The sequence below is a fragment of the Mirounga leonina genome, unplaced genomic scaffold, assembly GCF_011800145.1.
Source record: "Mirounga leonina isolate KUSES-001 unplaced genomic scaffold, KU_Mleo_1.0 Mir_170, whole genome shotgun sequence".
Lineage (NCBI taxonomy): Eukaryota > Metazoa > Chordata > Mammalia > Carnivora > Phocidae > Mirounga > Mirounga leonina.
This window is the reverse complement of record NW_023270433.1, coordinates 28,319,348-28,335,963: the sequence shown is the minus strand read 5'-3', so window position 1 is coordinate 28,335,963 and position 16,616 is coordinate 28,319,348. Positions and strand designations below refer to the sequence as shown.

Below are 16,616 nucleotides of genomic sequence, written 5' to 3'. Positions count from 1 at the left end.
TCTGTTTTTTTTGTTTTGTTTTGTTCTGTGTTTGTTTTTTAATGTTTTTTCTCTCTCTTTTTTTTCTTTTTCTCTTTTCTTTCTTTCCCTTTCTTTCCCCCTGGTTTCAGGCCTTTTCTGATTTGTTTAGAGTATATTTTCTGAGGAGGTTGTTACCCTGTTAGCATTTTGTTCTCTCATTCATCTATTCTCCTCTGGACAAAATGGCAAAACGGAAAAAATCACCTCAACAAAAAGAACAAGAGGCAGTACCAACTGCCAGGGACCTAAACAATACGGACATTAGTATGATGTCGGAACTAGAGTTCAGAATGATGATTTTAAAGATACTAGCTGGGCTTGAAAAAAACATGGAAGTTATTAGAGAAACCCTTTCTGGAGAAATAAAAAAACTAAAATCTAACCAAGTCGAAATCAAAAAGGCTATTAATAAGGTGCAATAAAAAATGGGGGTTCAGTAGCGCCTGGGTGGCTAGATGGTTAATGGTCTGCCTTTGGCTCAGGTCATGATCCCAGGGTCCTGGGATCGAGCCCCATGTCGGGCTCCTGACTCAGCAGGGAGTGTGCTTCTTCCTCTCCCTCTCCCTCTGTCTCTCCCACTGCTCATGCTCTCTCTCTCTGTATCTCTGTGTCTCAAATGAATAAATAAAATCTTAAAAATAAATAAATAAAAGGGGGCTCTAACTGCTAAGATAAATGAAGCAGAAGAGAGAATTAGTGATATAGAAGACCAAATGATGGAAAATAAAGAAGCTGAGAAAAAGAGTGATAAACACCTACTGGATCGTGAGGGCAGAATTCGAGAGATAAATGATACCATAAGACAAAACAACATTAGAATAATTGGGATCCCAGAAGAAGAGAGAGAGGGGTAGAAGGTATATTGAGCAAATCAGAGCAGAGAACTTCCCTAATTTGGGGAAGGAAACAGGCATCAAAATCCAGGAGGCACAGAGAAACCCTCTCAAAATCAATAAAAATAGGTCAACACCCCAACATCTCATAGTAAAACTTACGAGTCTCAGAGACAAAGAGAAAATCCTGAAAGCAGCTTGGGAGAAGAGATATGTAACCTACAAGGGTAGAAACATTAGATTGGCAACAGACCTATCCACAGAGACCTGGCAGGCCAGAAAGGACTGGCAGGATATATTCAGAGCACTAAATTAGAAAAATATGCAGCCAAGAATACTCTATCCAGCTAGGCTGTCATTGAAAATTGAAGGAGAGATAAAAAGCTTCCAGGACAAACAAAAACTAAAGGAATTTGCAAACACAAAACCAGCCCTACAAGAAATCTTGAAAGGGGTCCTCTAAGCAAAGAGAGAGCCTAAAAGCAACATAGACCAGAAAGGAACACAGACAATATATGGTAACAGTCACCTTACAGGCCATACAATGGCACTAAATTCCTATCTTTCAATAGTTACCCTGAATGTAAATGGGCTCAATGCCCCAATCAAAAGACATAGGCTATCAGATTGGATTAAAAAACAAGACCCATCGATATGCTGTCTGCAAGAGACTCATTTTAGACCCAAAGACACCCCCAGACTGAAAGTGAGGGGGTGGAAAACCATTTACCATGCTAATGGACACCAAAAGAAAGCTGGTGTGGCAATCCTTATATCAGACAAATTAGGTTTTCAACCAAAGACTGTAATAAGAGATGAGGAAGGACACTATATCCTACTTAAAGGGTCTATCCAACAAGAAGATCTAACAATTGTAAATATCTATGCCCCTAACATGTAAGCTGCCAATTACATAAGGCAATTAATAACAAAAGCAAAGAAACACATCGACAACAATACAATAATAGTGGGGGACTTTAACACCCCCCTCACTGAAATGGACAGATCATCTAAGCAAAAGATCGACAAGGAAATAAAGACTGTAAATGACACACTGGACCAAATGGACTTCACAGACATATTCAGAACATTCCATCCCAAAGAAACGGAATACACATTCTTCGCTAGTGCCCATGGAACAGTCTCCAGAATCGATCACATCCTAGGTCACATATCAGGTCTCAACCGGTACCAAAAGATTAGGATCATTCCCTGTCTATTTTCAGACCACAATGCTTTGAAATAGAACTCAATCACAAGAGGAAAGTTGGAAAGAACTCAAATATGGAGGCTAAAGAGCATCCTATTAAAGAATGAATGGGTCAACCAGGAAATTAAAGAAGAATTTAAAAATACATGGAAACCAATGAAAATGAAAACACAACTATTCAAAATCTTTGGGATGCAGCAAAAGCAGTCCTAAGAGGAAAGTATATAGCAATACAAGCCTTTCTCAAGAAACAAGAAAGGTCTCAAATACACAACCTAACCCTACACAAAAGGAGCTGGAGAGAGAACAGCAAATAAAGTCTAAACCCAGCAGGAGAAGAGAAAAAAAAAAAAATCAAAGCAGAAATCAATGAAATAGAAACCTAAAGGACAGTAGAACAGATCCACGAAACTAAGACCTGGTTCTTTGAAAGAATTAACACGATTCATAAATCTCTGGCCAGACTTATCAAAAAGAAAAGAGAAATGACCCAAATCCACAAAATCATGAATGAAAGAGGAGAGATCACAACCAACACCAAAGAAATACAAACAATTATAGGAACATGTTATGAGCAACTCTATGCCAGCAAATTAGAATATCTGGAAGAAATGGATGCATTCCTAGAGATGTATCAACTACCAAAACTGAACCAGGAAGAAATAGAAAACCTGAACAGACCTATAACCACTAAGGAAATTGAAGCAGTCATCAAAAATCTCCCAAAAAACAAAAGCCCAGGGCCAGACGGCTTCCAAGGGGAATTCTACCAAACAATTAAAGGATACCTATTCTTCTGAAACTGTTCCAAAAAATAGAAACGGAAGGAAAACTTCCAAACTCATTTTATGAGGCCAGCATTACCTTGATCCCAAAACCAGACAAAGACCCCATCAAAAAGGAGAATTACAGACCAATATCCCTTGATGAACATGGATGCAAAAATTCTCACCAAAATACTAGCCAATAGGATCCAACAGTACATTAAAAGGATTATGCACCACGACCAAGTGGGATTTATCCCTGGCTGCAAGGCTGGTTCAACATCCACAAGTCTATCGATGTGATACAATACATTAATAAAAGAAAGAACAAGAAGCATATGATTCTCTCAATAGATGCAGAAAAAGCATTTGACAAAGTACAGCATCCTTTCTTGATTAAAACTCTTCAGAGTATAGGCGTAGAGGGTACATACCTCAATATCATAAAAGCCATCTATGAAAAACCTATAGCGAATATCATTCTCAAAGGGGAAAGACTGAGAGTTTTCCCCCTAAGGTTAGGAACGCGGCAGGGATGTCCACTATCACCACTGCTATTCAACCTAGTATTAGAAGTCCTAGCCACAGCAATCAGACAACATAAAAAAATAAAAGGCATCCAAATTGGCAAAGAAGTAGTCAAACTCTCACTGTTTGCAGATGATATGATACTTTATGTGGAAAACCCAAAAGACTCCACCCCAAAACTGCTAGAACTCATACAGGAATTCAGTCAAGTGGCAGGATATAAAATCAATGCACAGAAATCAGTGGCATTCCTATACACCAACAACAAGACAGAAGAAAGAGAAATTAAGGAGTCGATCCCATTTACAATTGCACCCAAAACCATAAGATACCTAGGAATAAATCTAACGAAAGAGGCAAAGGATCTGTACTCAGAAAACTATAAAATACTCATGAAAGAAATGGAGGAAGACATAAAGAAATGGAAAAACGTTCCATGCTCATGGATTGGAAGAACAAATATTGTGAAGATGTCAACGCTACCTAGAGCAATCTACACATTCAACGCAATCCCCATCAAAATACCATCCACTTTTTTCAAAGAAATGGAACAAATCATCCTAAAATTTGTATGGAACCAGAAAAGACCCCGCATAGCCAGAGGAATGTTGAAAAAGAAAAGCAAAGCTGGCGGCAACACAATTCCGGACTTCCAGCTCTATTACAAAGCTGTCATCATCAAGACAGTGTGGTACTGGCACAAAACAAACACACAGATCAATGGAACAGAATAGAGAGACCAGAAATGGACCCTCCACTCTATGGTCAAGTAATCTTCGACAAAGCAGGAAAGAATGTCCAATGGAAAAAAGACAGTCTCTTCAACAAATGGTGTTGGGAAAATTGGACAGCCCCATGCAGAAGGATGAAACTGGACCATTTCCTTACATCATACACAAAAATAGACTCCAAATGGCTGACAGGAGACCTGAATGTGAGACAGGAGTCCATCAATATCCTAAAGGAGAACACAGGCAGCAACCTCTTCAACCTCAGCCTCAGCAACTTCTTCCTAGAAACATCGCCAAAGGCAAGGGAAGCAAGGGCAAAAATGAAGTATTGCACAGCAAAAGAAACAGTCAACAAAACCAAAAGACAACTGACAGAATGGGAGAAGGTATTTGCAAATGATATATCAGATAAAGGGTTAGTATCCAAAATCTATAAAGAACTTATCAAACTCAACACCCAAAGAACAAATGGTCCAATCAAGAAATGGGCAGAGACATTAACAGACATTTTTTTTAAGATTTTATTTATTTATTTGAGAGAGAGAATGAGAGACAGAGAGCATGAGAGGGAGGAAGGTCAGAGGGAGAAGCAGACTCCCTGCTGAGCAGGGAGCCCAATGCGGGACTCGATCCCGGGACTCCAGGATCATGACCTGAGCCGAAGGCAGTCGCTTAACCAACTGAGCCACCCAGGCGCCCGACATGAACAGACATTTTTCCAAAGAAGACATCCAAATGGCCAACAGACACATGAAAAAGTGCTCAGCATCACTTGGCATCAGGGAAATCCAAATCAAAACCTCAGTGAGATATCACCTCATACCAGTCGAAATGGCTAAAATTAACAAGTCACGAAATGCCAGATGTTGGCCGCGATGCGGGGAAAGGGGAACCCTCCTACTCTGTTGGTGGGAATGCAAGGTGGTTCAGCCACTCTGGAAACCGTATGGAGGTTCTTTAAAAAGTTGAAAATAGAGCTACCATACGATCCAGCAATTGCACTACTGGGTACTTACTCCAAAGATACAAATGTAGGGATCCTAAGGGGTATGTGCACCCGATGTTTATAGCAGCAATGTCCACAATAGCCAAACTGTGGAAAGAGCCAAGATGTCCATTGACAGATGAATGGATAAAGAAGATGTGGTATATATATATATAATGGAATATTATGCAGCCATCAAAAAGAATGAAATCTTGCCATTTGCAATGACTTGGATGGAACTGGAGGGTATTATGCTGAGCAAAATAAGTCAATCAGAGAAAGACATGTATCATATGCCCTCACTGATATGAGGAATTCCTAATCTCAGGAAACAAACTGAGGGTTGCTGGAGTGGTCCAGGGTAGGAGGGATGGGGTGGCTGGGTGATAGACATTGGGGAGGGTATGTGCTATGGTGAACGCTGTGAAGTCTGCAAGACTGCTGAATCACAGATCTGTACCTCTGAAGCAAATAATATATTATATGTTAAAAAAAAAGAAGAAGAAGAAGATAGGAGGAGGGGAAGAATGAAGGGGGGGAATCGGAGGGGGAGACGAACCATGAGAGACGATGGACTCTGAAAAACAAACTGAGGGTACTAGAGGGGAGGGGGGTGGGAGGGTAAGCTAGCCTGGTGATGGGTATTAAAGAGGGCACGTTCTGCATGGAGCACTGGGTGTTATACACAAACAATGAATCATGGAACACTACATCAAAACTAATGATGTAATGTATGGTGATTAACATAACATAAAAAAAAAACCTCAAGATGAAAAAAAGAAAAAAAGACTCGACAAAATGTGTATAGCAGCTTTATTCACAATAATCCAAAACTAAAATAACTCAAATGTCCATCAACAGGAGGATGGAAAAACTCAGTGTAGTGTATATCATGTAAAGGAATACTGCTCTCCAATCTAAAGGAATGAACTTTTCATATATGTAACATGGATGAATAAAAAAAATCATACTAAAAAAATCCAGAAACACAAAAGCATATACTGTATGATGTAATCTGTATGAATTTCAAGCATAGGCAAGGCTGTCTGTGGTAACTTAACAGCCCTTTTTGGGGGAGGGGCAGAGTGGATTGTCTGGAAACTGGTACAATGTAACCTATTGCTGTGGTTGAAAATTCCTGTACTTCTTAAGGTTGGTTAGGTTAGGGTTAAAGACAAATAAATTTAGTTCTCTTTCATTTTTACTGGGAAGAGTTTATAGGACTGCAAAATAGCCATGATCTGAATACTCTAGTTCTCACTCCCTATGTATATTTACATGTCATAAGCAATTCAATACATTTAACCTTTTGGGAACAGATGGCATTTTTCCACTCTTTCACCTAAATCTGGTTCTGCTGGTGACAGACCTTTACCTCTCCAGAACAATCAAGAAATTTTCCAGACCAGGCTACATTTAGATTCAATTTTTGAAGTTTCTCATTAAAAATAACAACAACAACAAAAACATTGTCAGCATATTTTATTTTTTCTTTTGAGACTATTGTCTAATCTAATTATCTAAAAAAAAAAAAACTGCAACAAGTCAAAAATGTTGTTCTTTCTTGATATAACTAGTTTTTGAATTAAGGTCTCTGGATATATATATAAGGAAACATAATAACTAATACTTCATCTTAACCAAGGTGAAATGGAAAACAGATGCCACAGAATCTGCCTTCACTTCAGGTGCAGTGCACACATCCAGTCCTTTCAATATCAATCTCAATATCTCTGAGCCTTTTTTTTTTTTATCTCAAGATTCCTTTCTATTCTTTTAAAAATTTATTTTATTTGAGCATAGTTGTCACACAATGTTACACTAGTTTCAGGTGTACAACATAATGACTGGACAAGCTTATACATTAAGCTTTGCCCCCAACAAGTATAGCTGCCATCTGCACCATACAATGAATGGTATTATAGCACCAACTATATTTCCTATGCTCTGGCTTTTATTCCATGACTTATTTATTCCTTAACTGGCTTATATGTTCCACTCCCCTTCACCCATTTTGCCCATCCCCTCAATCCTCCTCCCCTCTGACAGTATCAGTTTGTGCCCTGTATTTTTATAGGTCTGATTCTGCATTTTGTTTTATTTATTTTTTATTTATTTATTTTTTAAAATATTTTATTCATTTATTTGACAGAGAGAGACACAGCGAGAGAGGGAACACAAGCAGGGGGAGTGGGAGAGGGAGAAGCAGGCTTCCCACGGAGCAGGGAGCCCGATGCGGGGCTCGATCCCAGGACCCTGGGATCATGACCTGAGCCGAAGGCAGACGCTTAACGACTGAGCCACCCAGGCGTCCCTCTGCATTTTGTTTTAGATTCCACATATGTGTGAGCTTTAAGTAAAGGAGTACCCATTGTTAACATTGTGGAATATCATGTATTCATGACATAGAAAGGGAGCTGGGTTTAGGTTTTCCTAAATAAAAAGTTGAGATCCTAACGTAAGGAGACATGGGGGACTTTATTTTTTAGGACAAAAATCTATTTTTATATGACCACTGGAAAAGATTTTTTTCCTTTAAAGGAGTAAACATATAACTGCATTTGTGGGGTTTTTTTCTTCTTAGTCTGAAAAAATTTAATCTTATTACAGAATACATCTGCCCTTACTCTTGCCTTTAACTATATCTCTGGTACATTTTAAAATATATAATAAATTCAAAGGATAAAGACTCTCAACAATGTGGTATCTCCTTCAGTTTCACTTGAAATGGAGCAAGTATTGCCTGAAGACATTTTATCCATTTGAGGAAGATGTCTTTTATCCCTAGTTTTCTGAGTTTTTAATTATGAATGTTATTTTTTCAAAAATTCTTCTGCATATCTTGAAATGATCAGATAATTTTACTTGTTATTTGGAATGATTACATGGGTTGATTTTCATATGTTAAACTAATCTTACATTCCAGAAAGTAAATCTCAATAACCATGATGTCTTTGCCATTTTATATTATTGTTCAGTAAGATTACTTAACAAGTTGTTAAGGAATTTTTGTGTCTGTGTTAATGCAATGTATTGGTCTATGATACTCATTTCTGGTAATGTCTTTAAGAAGTTTTGGTGTCAGGGTTATTTATATTGGTCTCAAAAATGAGTTGAAACATCCTCCTCTTCCTTGTTTCTGAAAAATTTGTGTAGAGTTAGTATTTTTCCTTAATTTTTAAAAATTTATCAGTAAAACTATCTGGGTCTATGCTTTTCTTTCTGGGAAGGTTTTTGATAATGGATTCATTTTATTTAATAATTATGAGTCTAATCACATATTTATTATTTAATCATGTGTCTGTTTTGCTAAATTAGTTTTACATGGAGCTCATCTATTTCACTTAAATAAATGCTGAATTTATTGCCATAAAATTGTTAATAATATTTCCCATTATTCTTTAAAATCTATATAATTATAAAACTTGCATCAGTCCTGATAATGGTAATTTGTGTTTTCTCTTTATTTATCAGTCCTTCTAGGAGTTAATCAATTTTAATAATCTTTACAAAAAATCAAATTTGGGATTTTTTGTTCTAATTTATTTAAACTTTGATTCTGTCTTAAAGCTTTATTATTTATTCTAACTTTGAATTTATTTTGATATTTTCCTAATTTTAAAGCAAGGATTTAAAACACTGTTTAAGTGGCTCAGTTGGTTAAGTATCTGCCTTTGGCTCAGGTCACGATCTGGGGGTCCTAGAATCAAACCCCACCTTGGGCTCCCTGCTCAGCCGGGAGTGTGCTTCTCCCTCTCTCCCTACCCCTACCCCCTGCTCGTCCTCTCTCTTTTTCTCAAATAAATAAGTAAAATAAAAAAGAAAAAACTTTTAATTTTTTTTCTAATATAAGACATTAAAGTTATAAATTCTCCTTGAACTTTTTGCAGTATTCCATAATTTTTAATACTATGTTATTGTTTAGTTGCTTCTTTTTTATAAGTGTGAATTGTGATTTCTGTTTGACCACTGGTTATTTAGAAAGAACTATTTTAAAAAATATTTGTGTATTTTCTATATAATTTTGTTTTTGATTTCTAATTCAACTGTTTGGTGATTAAAGAACATGCCCTAGGGATTATGCAAGGAATTAATGGATCATGCCTATGTACAATTTTATAAATCTCAAATTTAATAATATTGTTTCATGAACCTGAAATATTTCCTCTTTCAGAGTATTTAAAACAGAAATGTTCATAACCATGGTTGAACATCAAAATTTCTTCAGGAGTGTATAAATGTACATTGGCTAGATCCAAACCTAGAGATTCAGATATGATGAGGCAAGTAATCTTAATGAATGTTCTCAGTTAAAAAACAACAACTATGTGGATGGAGCTAGAAAGTATTATGCTAAGTGAAATGAGTTACTCAGAGAAAGACAAATACCATTATGATTTCACTCATATGTGGAATTTAAGGAAAAAAAAATAAGTAAAGGTTAAAAAAAATGAGAGAGAAAAAGAGAGGCAAACCAAGAAACAGACACTTAACTACAGGGAACAAACTGATGGTTACCAGAGGTGAGATGGGTGGGGGAATGGGTTAAAATAGGTGATGGGGCTTGTAATGAGCACTGGGTGTTATATGGAAGTGTGGAATCATCATATTGTACACATGAAACTAATATTACACTGTATGTTAACTAACAGGAATTTAAATAAAAACTTTTTTTTAAAGATTTTATTTATTTATTTGACAGAGAGAGAGAGAGAGGGAGAGAGGGAACACAAGCAGGGGGAGTGGGAGAGGGTGAAGCAGGCTTCCTGCTGAGCAGGTAGCCCGATGCAGGGCTCGATCCCAGGATCCTAGGACCATAACCTGAGCCGAAGGCAGACGCTTAACCAACTGAGCCACCCAGGCGCCCCTTAGATAAAAACTTTTTAAAAAACCACTGGACTAGACAACTTTTTAATCAACATATCCTAAATTTTATTCAATTAAAATCATTTAATTTTTTTAAAAGATTTATTTATTTGAGAGAGAAAGAAAGAGAAAATGAGTTGGGGGCGGGGGTTTGAGGGTTGAGCCGGGAGCCCAACTCAGGGCTTGATGTCAGGATCCCAAGATCATGACCCCAGCCGAAATCAAGAGCCAGATGCTCAAATGACTGAGTCATCCAGACACTCCTATTTTTTAAAAAGATTTATTTATTTGTTTGAGAGAGAGAGAGAGGGCAGGGGCAGAGGGAAATGGACATAGAGTCTCTGCACTGAGCGTGGAGCCCAGTATAGGGCTGGATCCCATGACCCTGAAATCACTACCTTAGCTGAAACCAAGAGTCAGGAGGCCTAACCAACAGTGCCACCCAGGTGCCCCAAAATCATTTAAATTTTTATAGAGTGACAAAAATGTGCCACGTTTTGTGCTGGGAAATAGAGCCTAAATAATCAAGATATTTATTTTAATGTACTTTATTCCTCAATTTTTTTTCAACAAGTATAGTTGACATACAATGTTACATTAATTTCAGGTGTACAACATAGTGATTAGACTTCTCTATACATTATGCTATGCTCATCACAAGTGTAGCTACCATTTGTCACCATACAACACTATTACAGTGTCAATGCCTATACTCCCTATGCTGTGCCTTTTATTCTCATGCCTTAGTCATTCCATAACTGCAAGCCTCTATCTTTCACTCCCCTTCACATAATTTGCACCCCCCAAGTAACCATCACTTCTCTCTGTCTATGGATCTGGTTCTGTTTTTTGTTTATTCACTTGAGTTTTGTTTGTTTGTTTGTTTAGATTCTACAATGTACTTCTTTCTTAATAATTATGTAATGTCAAAATAAGTAAAATACGATGTGAGCATGTGTGTTTGTATGTGTGTATAAGCCCAAAACTCACATGTGATCAACAATGGCTTTATTTCTGTAATGTAATAGGATGTTGTAAAATAATATTTCTCTATCAGATCTTAATATATGTCTCCATTACAAATAAATGAAATAGGATTATAAAATTCCTCTTTGTGAGAATAAACATGTTCACATAGTACTCAAACAAATGGAAACTTTTAAATGAAAAATACTTTACAACACAGTTTTCTCAGATGTTCTTAAAGAACAAAAAATTTAAAAAAATTAAAATCCATACCAATACTTACAGTGCACACTGACACACACACACACACACACACACACACTCATTCACAGACATACAAGTATGCCATTGAATGATTTGGACTTGCTTAAGTTTGAGAATATTTTGAGGATCTGATTTTGCTTAAGCAGTGCTTTTAAAGTGATGTCTTTGCTAAAATTCAATTGCAAGAGAATTTGGAGCATGAGATAGAGAAAAATAATTCAACCATGAATTCACAATTTTTAAAAAAGTCTATTTCAGATATGGCAATTGGGTAATTTTTAAAATGTTTCTATCTACTTTGTTTAGTTATGCTGAAGTTTGTGCTAAAAGCACATTTACTCATCTTTATTTTTTCTAGGATGAAGTAACCTTACATAATAGTAGAGAACTGAGAATGCAAAATATTTCTCTAGTTGGTGATGGCAAGTGCTTGCACATAATAATGATCATTAAATACAGCGATTTTATATAAATTAATTAAAACCTTTCCCTCTTATTTTAATAGCCAAAAAATAAACTTTGGAACATATGATAATTACATTCCAGGTAAGAAAGAATTCAATATTTATTTTTGAAGCATATTAATTTTAGGATTATGATTACTTTTAAGGATAAATGATTATTATCCTTTATTCAAGGTGATAAAGCAGTAGCTCATGGAATATCATTAAAAATTAACTTTCTCATGGACTTGGCAAACACTTTCTAAAGATACTTTGTTTTTGAACCCAACAAAGTTTAAGCAAATATGTCCAGCAACATAAAGGTGTTATGTTAGAAATCATACATGTTAGAAATCATACAATCAGATAATCTTACAGTTGAAAAGTAGTGTAGAAACGGGATAAACAATTCACCCATGTCCGCATTGACTTCTACTACATTTGTGATAGACTATATCCACCTTAGAAATGGCCAAAAATTCACCAATCTGATGTTGAAGGACTTCATATATCGAAGGATTTTCCCTCAAATATTGAACTTAAATATGACTTTCTGTATATTTTCTCATTGATCCTGTTTTAGGAGATACACAAGAAAGTGTATTTTCTCTTACATGAAGTATTATACTGCACATGTTTAAATGAAATGAAAATCTCTCTCACTCCCACTGGTACCCCAAACATCTTTAAACATTTCTCATAGTTTCCAGGTAACCTTTCCCTCACAGTCACAATTCTGTAGGTACTCTTTATTTGTAGTTTACTTCATTAATATGCCACTTATAACAACAATGCAGTTCTTATGTGTATAACATTTACTCTTGTAGCTTGGAAAATTATTACTGACTAAATGAACCTTAAGCATTAGCATTTAGATTCAATTATATATTTACTGAATATTTTATAACAAGTACTGTCTGTGCTAAGTACTTTGGAGGCTACAGAAGTCGTTATCATATTTTCTGATCTCAAAAGAATTGTATTCTAACCAAAAGAATCTAAAGCAAAAATCTAGACTGGGAGAGATAGAAGATTAAAAGAAAGTAGTAAAGATCTTTTTTGCATTTATATTACAGACCATATTAGTTTCACAATGACTGTATAGTTTTCTGTAAAACTGATCAAAATAGAAAAAAATTTTATTTTATTTTCATATAATGATAGCAGAGAATTTCAAACATAACTAAATAAATTAAGCCGTAATTTGTATCATTTGTTCATTCATGAAATCTATTATCTTACTGCCATTTAAGTTCTGATGAAATATTACTTACTCTAAAACGTTTAATGTCTTCTTATTTTAGTCAGTGAATTAAGCAAAAAATCATGGAATCAGCAACACTTTGCCCTGAGATTTCCCAAACCACCAAGGCCAGGAAAAAAAAGGAGATCAAAACCATCCCAACTGCGAGACAATGCATTTCCTGTGAGTACTGGAAAGATCATCTAATTTTACTAGTGCTAAATTTGTGAAATCATGTATAGTTATATGTGTTACAGATCAGCGCTGACCAGTGGGATTTCTGTGATGATGGAAATATTTTATGTCTTTGCATTCCAATGTGGCTATTGAACATTTAAAATGAGGCTAGTGCAACTGAGGAATTGAATTTTACATCTCTATTCAATTCAGTTCAATTCACTTGTGGCTTTTAAATACCATATTGGACAGCACAGTTAAAGGTAATTCAAATTCTACTACATAAAGGAAGTAGATCGTTTTATTTGCATTTCACTGTATAAATATTGTTCCCTTATTTCATATTAACTATTTCTTTAGTAACCCCACACTATAGAAAATATGTGTTCAAGAAGCACAAAAATCTGGAGATCCTAATGCTACAGTTAGTATGAACATTCAGAAAATGTCCTCCAGCTGGGGAAACTCCCTCATTAGAATCATGGGATTATATTATACCTTGATAAAGTGCTTCCTCATTTTCTGTAATGTAGCATTCAGGATTCTAAAAATTAGAAGATAAGTATTTCTCAATGTTTCTAGAGTCATCATGGGATATGAAATGTTTTTTAAAAAGTTTTACAAGATAAAAGTATCATCAACTCTTGTTTATTTTAGGGAGTGTTTCCAATCAGTAGTGATCCTAGCTTATTCTGTCATCTCGCACTCTTTGCCTTTCCTTTCTTTCTTTATTCTATTTATTTTTCCATTGTTTGTTAACATCACTTCCAAAGTTTGCTACTTTTGCAATTAAGATTTTGCAAATACTTGGTTAGGAGTTGAAAACAAAATGCATTATTCTGCACAAATTTATGTGCACCGAATGTTACAGCTTTTATTATTGTAGTTTCCTATCTGATAATACTCAATTTACATCTTGCTAAGCAAGAGTTTCAGGTTTCTACTTTTAACTACAGTTGGCATTCCAAATTCCAGAGACTTTGAATGTGATAATAGAGACCAGGATATGCCTGAACATGAAACTATTACATATTAGAGAACAATTAGTTTCTGTGTTAGCCTAGGAATGGAAAGTGGGCAAGATATTCTAAGAATTCTTGAGAACATTGAGAGAGGGGGGAGAAAAAAGCCCTCTCCTGATTATGAAGAGAGATTCTGATACGTCATTAGTCAGTGAGGTCTCTACCAATTTTAACATAATATCTTGAGGGAATTATGAAGATCCTCTATAATGAAATAAGGCTCACAATGAGACATGACTATCCATTTGTCCAAAAAAGAATTAAATTGGAAAAGCAGAATAAGTTATGACATCTACAATTTATCCACTATTTATCAAAACCTAAAATCTTTTAATGGTTGAAGTTAAAATGTATTTGGTATGTGGTAATAAAAGCTGTGTAACATACAAATTGTTCATTATTATTCTAACCAATATTCCAGATATATGATTCAGACAAAATAAAAGAAGGTCATAAACAACCGTTATGGATGCACAGTTCTTTAATGAGAATTTCTGAGAGACCATCCGAATATTTAGCTGCCAGGAGGCAGCTTCAATATAAAGCAACCCATCGCCCAAAGGAAGATGCTAAAGTAGCAGATGTAGAAAAACGTTTATCTCCAGAAACACGTAAGAAAGGTAAAGAAGACAAGCAAGCAGACAAGAAGGACATATCAGAATCAGAAATAGAACCCACAGTTTTAAAGGAGCCAAAAATAACTAAGAGAGAGCCAAAGAAAGATAAGGATATAGAAACAGGAACTAAAGATGAAAAAGATGCAAAAACAGATGCCAAAAAAGAAAGAAAAGATTCAAAGAAGGGCAAGGAGTCAGGTACAGAATCTGAAGATGAAAAGAAAGATGCCAAAAAAGATGCCAAGAAAGAGAAGAAAGCTTCAAAGAAAGGCAAGGAGTCAGGTACAGAATCTGAAGATGAAAAGAAAGACACCAAGAAAGAGAAGAAAGCTTCAAAGAAGGGCAAGGAATCTGCTACAGAATTTGAAGATGAAAAGAAAGACACCAAGAAAGAGAAGAAAGGTTCAAAGAAGGGCAAGGAATCTGCTACAGAATTTGAAGATGCCAAGAAAGATGCCAAAAAGGACAAGAAAGGTTCAAAGAAGGGCAAAGGGTCTACAGAATCTGAAGATGCAAAGAAGGATAAGGATGGGGAAAGAGATACAAAGAAACCAGGAGAGAATGATGATCAATCAAAAGACAAGAAAGATGCAAAGAGAAAGGGGAGTAAAAAAGGTAAGAAAGAAGAAAAGAAGGCCAGTGGGACAGATATTGAATCAAAGGATGATGCTAAGAAGGATGGCAAGAAGGAAGGCAAGAAGGATGCCAAGAAGGATGCCAAGAAGGATGCCAAGAAGGGCAAGTAAGCCTTGAATAATAATTTGAAAGCATGTGATAAACAATTTTAGGAGTCTGAAACTGAATATGAGTGACAAGGGGATTCAAAGAACTAATCAAATAATTTTTAAAATGGGGTGAAGAGTACAAAGAAAGATTCAGAAAAGCATCATAAAAATATAAGAAAGTTATGAAAAATTAAGAGACAATTCTTTGAAGGACTTGGAGGATATTTATGCTAAGTTTGGGGATATGAAAGATTCAATGAAAGATGCTTAGAAAGATTCAAAGAAGAATATTCAAATCAGGATGTAGAAATTAATGACACTGGATCTGTGGATACAAAAAACAAACAAACAAACAAACAAATAAATAAATAAATAAATAAATAAATAAATAAAGGCTTAAAAAAAAGATCCAAGGAGGCAGATGTTCAATCTATATAATCAAACAGTCTGAAGCTGCATCCACAGATTTAAATAAAGAACCACAGGAGTAATCAGAGGTAGTCAAAAAAATTTCAGAAACTGTACTTTCAAATAAATACAAATACAAATACAAATTAAAGATAGCATTCCTTAAAAAAGAAGAAAGAAAGAAAGAAAGAAAGAAAGAAAGAAAGAAAGAAAGAAAGAAAATAAGAAAATATGATTTCCTTGTGAAACTATACCACCATCCCTGAAGTGTAAATAGCCACAACCAGGTTGATGGATGTTGAATGTTCCACTTCCAAGCCAAGATAAACACACTTGGTAAGTTAGTTTTGTTTTATATTAAGTCAAATTGGATTAAACAATAATTGAGTCAATTTAAAGTTTGAATTGAAATCTATAATTTTTTTTAAAGATTTTATTTATTTATTTGAGAGAGAGAGAATGAGAGAAAGAGAGCATGAGAGGGAGGAGGGTCAGAGGGAGAAGCAGACTCCCTGCCGAGCAGGGAGCCCGATGCGGGACTCGATCCTGGGACTCCAGGATCATGACCTGAGCCGAAGGCAGTCGCTTAACCAACTGAGCCACCCAGGTGCCCCGAAATCTATAATTCTTATAAAAATTTGTGTAATCTGCTGACTATGTTTTTACTGGAATTTGGCAGAATTTAGTAGCATTTACTTTGGGCTTTCTCATTAATAAGAAATTACTGATGAATTTGGCGAGAATACCACAGAATGAAGACTTTAAAAGTATCAATGAAAAAGTTAAGTAGAATTATGAGAGAGGAGACTGACT

General features: G+C 35.6%; 1 protein-coding gene across 1 annotated transcript; it reads left to right on the top strand.

The window, feature by feature from the left end:
* The first annotated feature begins 11,428 nt into the window (after positions 1 to 11,428).
* Positions 11,429 to 15,632, top strand: CYLC2 (cylicin 2). The gene is made up of 5 exons (XM_035016606.1): positions 11,429 to 11,439; positions 11,674 to 11,714; positions 12,916 to 13,037; positions 14,475 to 14,999; positions 15,060 to 15,632. Exons 1-5 carry the CDS (start codon positions 11,429 to 11,431, stop codon positions 15,414 to 15,416), a joined length of 1,056 nt encoding a protein of 351 aa, XP_034872497.1. The 3' UTR covers positions 15,417 to 15,632.
* Positions 15,633 to 16,616: the final 984 nt, after the last annotated feature.

Bases quoted from the DNA above. Each gene is read 5' to 3' on its own strand.
- CYLC2 (XM_035016606.1), top strand. The intron at 11,715-12,915 runs GTAAGAAAGAAT...TTCTTATTTTAG, and splicing joins ATATGATAATTACATTCCAG to TCAGTGAATTAAGCAAAAAA. The intron at 15,000-15,059 runs GCTTCAAAGAAG...AAAGACACCAAG, and splicing joins ACACCAAGAAAGAGAAGAAA to AAAGAGAAGAAAGGTTCAAA.